Raw genomic sequence first — 8,489 nt, forward strand, 5'->3', positions numbered from 1 at the left:
CTCTTTTTTAAGATTTTTATAGAGATTTACTGGGTAGGAAAAAAAAACAATTTCTCATAGAAAAATACATACGCTCGCACCTAATTCCCCGTCGGAAAGGTATCCAGCTAGGGCTTGGCGAGCCATCTAACTCCAAAACAAGGACAGCGACAGAGAAAGAACAGATTATGGGGATTTAAGGCCATAGAAGAGACACTCCCACTCACCAATCATCCACCTGGAGGTGTGATATTAAGGAAGTTGAAGCCATGACAAACATTGTTCATAAAGGTTTTACGGCGCTTGCAACACATTTAGGTCATATCAGCACCAATAAATAGAAGAAAATGGAATTGACAAAATATTCTAGATTTACAATCAAAGTACCCAAGAAAAAGTAAGTCAAAGGGCAATTGGTTTAACTAAGGAACAGATGTAGATACCAAGAGTATACCATCAATGTACTTAGTTTGAGATCACATTAAAGTCTTGTGTTTGTGTTTAAGGGTTTTACAGCGCTTGCAACACATTAAGGTCATATCAGCGCCAGTGAAAAGGAAGAAAATGGGACAGTAAAAAGCTCTAGAATTACAATTAAAGCACCCAAGAAAAGGTAAGACAAAGGGGAATTGGTTCAAATAAGGAACAGATATAGATTCCAAAAGCACACTATCAAAGTACTTAGTTTGAGATCACCAAAAGTTTCATCCAGACACAAGCACAGGTCCCCACTAAGAGGATACACTCAAATGTTTACAAATCATATATAGTATGTAAACAAAACATAATACAGTGTATAACAGAGATGATTTACAAGGAAAAAAATATCATCTCCCAAAACTAACTATACATTTGACTGTTTCCCTCCCAGCCAGGGCCAGGACAAAACCAAGTAATCTCATTCCAAGACAAAGACAGAAAGCAAGTTGAAAAACAGATATAGGGGGATAGAAGACACAGTAAGTACCTCTCTGCACACTATGGGAGGTCAGAAACCCCACCCATAAAAGTTTCATCCAGACACCAGCACAGGATCCCACTAGGAGGAACACACTCAAAAGTTTACAGAATACATAACTAAATACATAAGAGATGATTTACAAGGAAAAAAAATATCATCTCCAATAAACCATAACTGTACATTTGACTGTTTCCTTCCCAGTCAAGGACTGGGACAAAACTAAGTAATCCCATTCCAAGACAAAGACCTAAAGCAACTCGGGAATCAGATATCAGGGGATAGAAGACACAGCGTGACATTCTACCCATCATGGGAGGTCAAAGGACCCAGCTCAGCAAGATAAACATTGATTGAACTGAGAATCTTTAAAGAACATTAAATTTTATATAATGGAATATCAGTCAATGTACAAAGACTATGTAAAGTGCAGGTGTTTGACGTATTTATTATTGGATGAGGGTAAAAGTAAAAAAGAAAAAGAAATTTCTTTACCAGAAAAAAATTGTTAAAAACTTATAAAAACATTTTTTTAAAACGAATACAACACAAACCGTAAACAACAAATTTGTTGAAGGAGCAATATCGTCAGTCATGTTGAATAACAAATTTAAAAACTGGAAAATTGTAGAATTGAAATTTTCGTAGGATCCTAGTTCATTGTATATGGGTTGCAATGTATTCAACATATGACCAAAAAAAAACTGAATGACAGAAATTCATTTATAAAAATCTGTCCATAATATCTACAATAGTTTTTGTAATACATTTGCTGCCTAAATATCAACTTTATGCTGGCCTTTTCATCTATCATTAAACAAAAGAGAATGATAAAACAGTTATTTAAAATACAGTGAAAACCGGTTAAACCAAAAACAGATAAATAAAAATAAATTTAATTTAAGTTAATAAGCTGGAAAACAATAGAGATTTTATATTGTTTTATCTGTGTTTATGGTGCTGTAAAATTTTTTTTTTTTAAATCGAGACCTGAAAAAAGGAAGATAATGAAATAGTCCAAATGCTTTGGATCCGATACGATCATCTTGAATCATCAGATTGTGGCAAATACAAAAAGGTTGTTTTTGTACATACAACACTTAAAGACACCAATGTTAAATAAGATTTCCGGAAAAACTATGAAAAGATTTTAAAACTACAAAAAAACAAAACAAAAAAAAACAAAAAAAAAAACAACTATCCTTTCTAATCCCAATTTCTCACTGCTTTCATGGCACTTTTGTTACATAGAAAAATATTGAAAAACTATAATGAATATGCCTTACGAATAATTTACATTGATCATGAAAGCTGTTATGTGACTGGCTCATCAGTACCCCCATTATATGGACAACATTGATGATCACAACACTGAAGACTTTTAAACAATCTAAATAAAATCACTCCACCCTATCTTGACAATTTGGTCTCCTTAACAAATAGTAAATATGGTGATATGGATATTGTTGATATCCCCCCAGAGTTCAAACCACATCATCCTGCAAAAAATCCTATCTATATGACACTAAGTTCTCTGGGATGATCTACCATAGCATTTCAGAGAAGCGACAAATTTTGAATATTTTAAGTCTCATTTTGTCATGAGACAGAAAAGACAGCATATGCTCTCTATTATATCACTGAAATTGGTAATATACAATTTAGTCATTTCTTTTTTGTCAGATAAATATGTTAATATGAAGATTAGTTATTCTCATGCATTTAAAGTAACATAAAATGTTGATAATGTTTGTTTCTTCACATTTCCCCCCATATTTTTAAATATTTCTATGAATATAATATTGCCCAAAAAAAAAGATGTACAAAAGGAAATGTTAATTTTAAATCACATTGCCGATGTAAAAAAAAAAAAAAGACTTTACCTTTAAAGGAAAGCAACTAAGTAATAATTATAAACTCCTGCGAAACCATGAATAAACAATATGATAGTTCCTATGAATTAAACACAATATTCCTAAACAGAAACAAGTAACCAAGATCTTATACTTTGGTCAAACCGGTTTTCACTGTATTTCTTATATATATTACATTGTCCACTATGTACACAGTATGTAAAAGTGAGATTTTGCATCCAATGTCTTATGATATCACTTGGGAGTCATTGTATGTTGTAAGTGATGCTTGTATGTCATGAGTTGATGATGTATGTTACGAGTTAGTGATGTTTGTATGTCATCAGTTGGTGATATATATTGTGAAATTTTGTGAATAGTGTCTGTTTGACGATATCATTTGGAATTGGTGATGTATGTCATGAGATGGTTATGTAATTCATATGACATTTTGTGTCCAGTGTCTCTTTGATTTGAAAATCATTCTAAATGGTGATTTATGTATGTCATGAGTTGGTGATGTACGTAATGTTGTGAGATTTTGTGCCCAGTGCCCGTAAGATGAGATCATGTGGAGTTGGTGATATCTCGTATCGCTCTGGAACTGGAACCACAAGGGCTGCTTGGTTTGTTGATTAAACACTTGCTGTGTTCTTGCATCAGGCTATGGTATCTCTGGAATTAAATGGAATCGATTGCTACATCAGAATCACTATAATTATACTTAACTCACTCAACCCTAACACCGACTATATCCGTAGTATAACCAGGGTTGCTTTTACCCCATGCATATTTATTGCAATTTTTCTGAGACAAATTTTAGGCGTGGTATCAAAGCTAATTATTTTAGTTTTTACATGTTAACGATAGATAGTGGAATAAAACTGTCTTTGTACATGCTCATTTTTATTACTTTTTTCCTGTTTTAAAAAGTAGCAAAACTCTCTAGGATTGAGTGAGTTAAACATGGAGAGGTGATTAACAAAGAAAAGAGTGTCAAGAAGAATATATCTACTTGTCTCTAGCCCTTGTAAACTCAAAACCTGACACAGACCCAAAAAATGACATCACAATACAGCATAACGTGACAACCATCAAAAGAAAGTAAACAGTGAGTTGTATTCAATAGGGAAACCAATGGAATCATTTGTGATCTTGAAGTCTGCTAATGACAAATCGCTTTTATTCTTTTAGTGATTCCAATTCAATCCAATCCACACAGGGGTGAGAATGACTGGTCACAAAAAAGAGAGGAAATTTTTCAGCGCGTAGATCAAAACCCATCCATTCGACCATAACCTATAGAGCAGTAAAGTTAGGTGCCCAAAACGTAAACAAAGGTCGAGAAGCACGTGGCAAACCACATGTTCCTGTCTTGACAGCTCACGTTCCAATGTAAATAATAGAAAAAAATAACCTTTAAAATTTGGCTGTTAGGTGGCAAAAGAAACGCATATTCATAAATACTCGATCATGCATCAAATAATGTCTAGATATGGATATTTTATGGAACAAAAGGTAAAATTTTCTAAAATTTATCAAAAGTTACAGTCTATCTATTTTTAGACCAGAGCAAATTATTGCGCTGGTGTGAACAAAACGAGAATTATTCGGAGCCTGATTTTCATAATAATTTAGCCTTATATTATTATTTCTGCAACTGTTAGATTTTATGTAAACATATTTTCAATACTGAAAGTGTATTGCCTACAACTCAAACTACAAAATTGGGAGACCTATATTGTGCGTAAATTGTTCCGGTCCCTAACGGAAATCACTAGCAACTTGTTATTGTTTACGTTAGGGGCACCTAACTTTACTGCTCTATAAATTTGAATTTCATTAAAATTTACTGAGATGCAATCAAAAATGTGTCTCGCAGTAATTTCTGATACAACTCAGTAAAATTTCAAAATTACAGCATGTGGTGGTTGTAGTAGTGGTGGTTGTATCTCTTGATGCCATGCTGACCAATACCTAGAGGTAAACGGCTATGTGATCTTGTGGTATGACACTCGCTTTCAGATCGGAAGGTCCTGGGTTCAAGCCTCGCTCTGCGCATAGTTGAGTACTTGGAAAACTCTTTACTCACATTCTCTCATAAAATGAGTACCTGGCCGTTAACAGTGTTGTCTCTGTCTGAAAAAAAACTTGTATTATCGTTGAACAGACGTCATGTCTCATTCTTTATGATACGTGTTGCTGTCGGTCAGGGACCCTTTGTAAAGCACTTTGAACACGTTTAGTGGATATTGCGCTATTACTCTATATAAAAGCTCAACTTTTTAAAAAAAATTTTAAAGGCATTTTGTTTTTTTCTATGCAAGACTACAAGGAAGTGTCATTGTTGCCGTTATTGACTGTTTTCTCATGATGACCAACCTGAACGAGATCATTATATTCTTTTGTCCTTTTCTCCATCAATCTTATTTTCTGCTCATGGTTGACATGGCCACTCAGTTTGGCATTGGCTTCCTTTTCTGTCTTCAGATCCTGAAGGAGGTGGGAGATGAAATATTAAATAAATAACATTTTTGGAAACATTGACAATTTAAAGTAACTGCACCAGTTTCAAAAGATTAAACAGGTAAATCAAAGGGATCTTGGGTTATGAAATTATCCAAAAAAGTGCTGTCAACACTTTCAACCCTAACACCAACGATATCCGTAGTTTACCCGAGTTACTTTCACCCCATCCCTGTTTATTACATTTTTCTGAGACAAATTATAGGTGTATTATCAAAGCTAATGTTTTTAGTTTTTGCATGTTAATGGTAGTTGAATAAAACTATCTATGTACACGCTCATTTTTAATATATTTTTTCCAATCATGAAAAGAAGCAAAAATCTCTAGGATTAAATGAGTTAAGATAAAGCAAGGGGACTAGAAGAAACAGCAAGTGTATATCTTCCCAGACCACCAGGGACAGCCATCGACCGTTATCCAGTATTCACACAAATTAAAAGTAATCAAGAGTCACAAGAGATAATAAAAATGCGTATTTCTCAAACATCTCAATTTTCGAATTATGCTGGGGTGGACCAGAGACTAAAATTGACTGTTAGGTCACATTTCTATAAAATGTCAACAGCTGAAAAGGCTCACACTCTCTCACTCTTATTTGCTTATTGAGCTCAAAAGAGCTTCACTTTTCATCAATGAAATGCATATTCAAATCTTTTCTGTTGTTCTAACAATTAAGAATACATTATCGACAGCATCGATTTCAAATCAAAATGTATCTACTTCTACCTTTAGCAGCTATGTGGTCTAGTGGTATAACACTCGCTTTCGAATCGGAATTCCTGGGTTCGAGCCTCGCGCACAGTTGAGTCCTTGGAAAAGGTTCTTTACGCACATTCTCTCACCGTACCCAGGTGTAAAATGAGTACCTGGCCAAAAAATTGTAATATCGCCTAACAGGCGTCATGGCCCGTCCTAAATGTTAAATGTTGCTGTTGACCAGGGACCCCTTGTGAAGCGCTTTGAGCACATTTAGTGGATATTGCGCTATATAAAAGCTCTTTTTTTTTACCTTTATTATCTTTACTTTCTCCTCATTTAATGTTTCAATCTGGGAACTTAATAGAATATTCTCTTTATAGTGACTCTCCAAGCTGTTCTTTAATCTAAAAGTGGAGGTAGGAGGGGGAGGGGATAAAGAGAATAACGATTAGGAATTAAACTTCACGGCAAACAACAGCAATAATAGTAATAATAATAATAATACTAATAATGATAATAATAATAATAATAATAATAATAATAATAATAATAACAATAATAATAATAATAATAATGATAATACTAATACTAATACTAATAATAATAATAACAATAATAATAATGATAATAATACTAATGATAATAATACTAATGATAATATAATAATAATAATAATATAATAATAATAATAATAATAATAATAATAATAATAATAATAATAATAATAATAATACCAATAACAATAATAATAATAATAATAACAATAATAATAATAATAATAATAATAATAATAAATAATAATAATAATAATAATAATAATAATAATAATAATAATAATAATAATGGATGACATGTTCATGAGGTACATTTGCGACAATGAGTGGAAGTTTTTTCTGTTTTGCTGGTAGAAGGAACCTTTACATTACCAATAACTTCTTTGAGGGGAATAGTTGTTCCATTAATGTTTTCAACGTTTCCGAACAGGATTGGAATTTGACTTCCTGAAATTTACGTTTAAACGCAGAAAAGGAAATAATTGTACCACTTGATTTTGTGTCAATTTCTATTTTTCCAGATAGACGATACAAGTTACGATACTTGAATACAATAACTTTCATTTACAACAACAACAACAATAATAATAATAATAATAATAATAATGATAATATTAATAATAATAATAATAATAATAATAATTATAATGATACAGAGACAGCAGGGAGAAGACATTTCACTGCCCTGAAGGATCTCCACCCACCACCATCTTTGATGATTTACTCACCTGGCAATCTCCGTCTCCCATTTATTTTCATCTGTTCTATACTGTAGTAACCTGATTCAAAGCATGAAAAAAAAAAAAAATGACAATGAAACTAAACTTTTGCAACAATAACAGTTAAAATGAAGAAAGAAAAAAAACATCGCCAAAACAAAAAGCCTGTGCTGCAAAATTTAAAACTTTATACAGCAATCGCTAATGTGAGAAAAATTCTAAAAACTAAAAGTGCCTAAATGGGTCTGTCAGAATGTAAAGAAACCTCCTATATGTTACTCATATACATCAAAAGAATACCAAAAATTAAATTTAAAGTTTTGGCCTGCCTCAGGGGACGCACAAAATACGCAAAACAAAAACAAACAACAACAAAAATGCAGGGGTTTAATGTCTTTGGTTTTAGGGGGGTTTTTTGTTTTGTTTTTTTTTTTTTGCACTGTTTTGATATATATGAGTGACGTTAACCTGCTACAATATCATTACATTTTGTAATAATTCAGATACCCATCATTATAAGGTCTCAAACTTGATTGATAGTAGAGAAGGCTGATATTTTGGTTGATGACTTTTTCTTGTAATTTTCTGTGTTGTATGACATTCTATCATACACGCATTTATGCATCAAATCTTAGTGCCTATGTCATTGTGGTGATGATGGTACACCTGGGTCTTGGACTCACAACACGACCTAGATTAGGTTCGAGGATTCAAGTAGACAATTAGTTGGACACCTTGATGGCATGCCTGTGTAGCTATGTGGTCTAGTGATATGACACTCGCTTTTGAATCGGAAAGTCCAGAGTTCGAGCCACGCTCGGCGCATAGTTGAGACCATGGAAAAGGCTCTTTATTCACATTCTCTCACCGTACTCAGATGTAAAATGAGTACCTGGCCGTTAACAGTGTTGATCTGTCAGAGAAAAGCATTGTAATATCGCCTAACAGGCATCATGTTTCGTTCTACATGTTACATGTTGCCGTTCGTCAGGGACCCCTTGTAAAGCGCTTTGAGCACATTAAGTGGATAGCGCACTATATAAAAGCTTAATTAAAAATGCCTGTAAAGAGGACATTTAGCGAACATTTTCCTTTGTCCCCAGCAGCAAACAATGGATAGTGGGTTCTGTTGGACCTGGAGGAAAGTTTTTTTGTATGAAAGACATGCATTCTATGTAAAGGACAGTAATTAATTAATGA

The 8,489-nt window shown here is 33.2% G+C and overlaps 1 protein-coding gene across 1 annotated transcript in view; it reads right to left on the minus strand.

Moving 5' to 3' along the window:
• Window positions 1-1,365: 1,365 nt before the first annotated feature.
• The window catches only part of LOC144976851 (kinesin-like protein KIF15), a 40,434-nt gene continuing 33,310 nt past the window's right edge, over window positions 1,366-8,489 (minus strand). The window contains exons 33-36 of the mRNA XM_078921362.1: window positions 7,299-7,349; window positions 6,327-6,420; window positions 5,173-5,283; window positions 1,366-3,465 (exon numbers count right to left, since the gene is read on the minus strand). Coding sequence (XP_078777488.1) covers window positions 3,358-3,465; window positions 5,173-5,283; window positions 6,327-6,420; window positions 7,299-7,349 — 364 coding nt within the window. The 3' untranslated portion in view covers window positions 1,366-3,357. The remainder of the gene's footprint in view (window positions 3,466-5,172; window positions 5,284-6,326; window positions 6,421-7,298; window positions 7,350-8,489) is intronic.

The sequence above is a fragment of the Berghia stephanieae genome, chromosome 7 (assembly GCF_034508935.2).
Source record: "Berghia stephanieae isolate SIO BIC M18660-M18661 chromosome 7, UCSD_Bste_1.3, whole genome shotgun sequence".
NCBI classification, from domain to species: domain Eukaryota; kingdom Metazoa; phylum Mollusca; class Gastropoda; order Nudibranchia; family Aeolidiidae; genus Berghia; species Berghia stephanieae.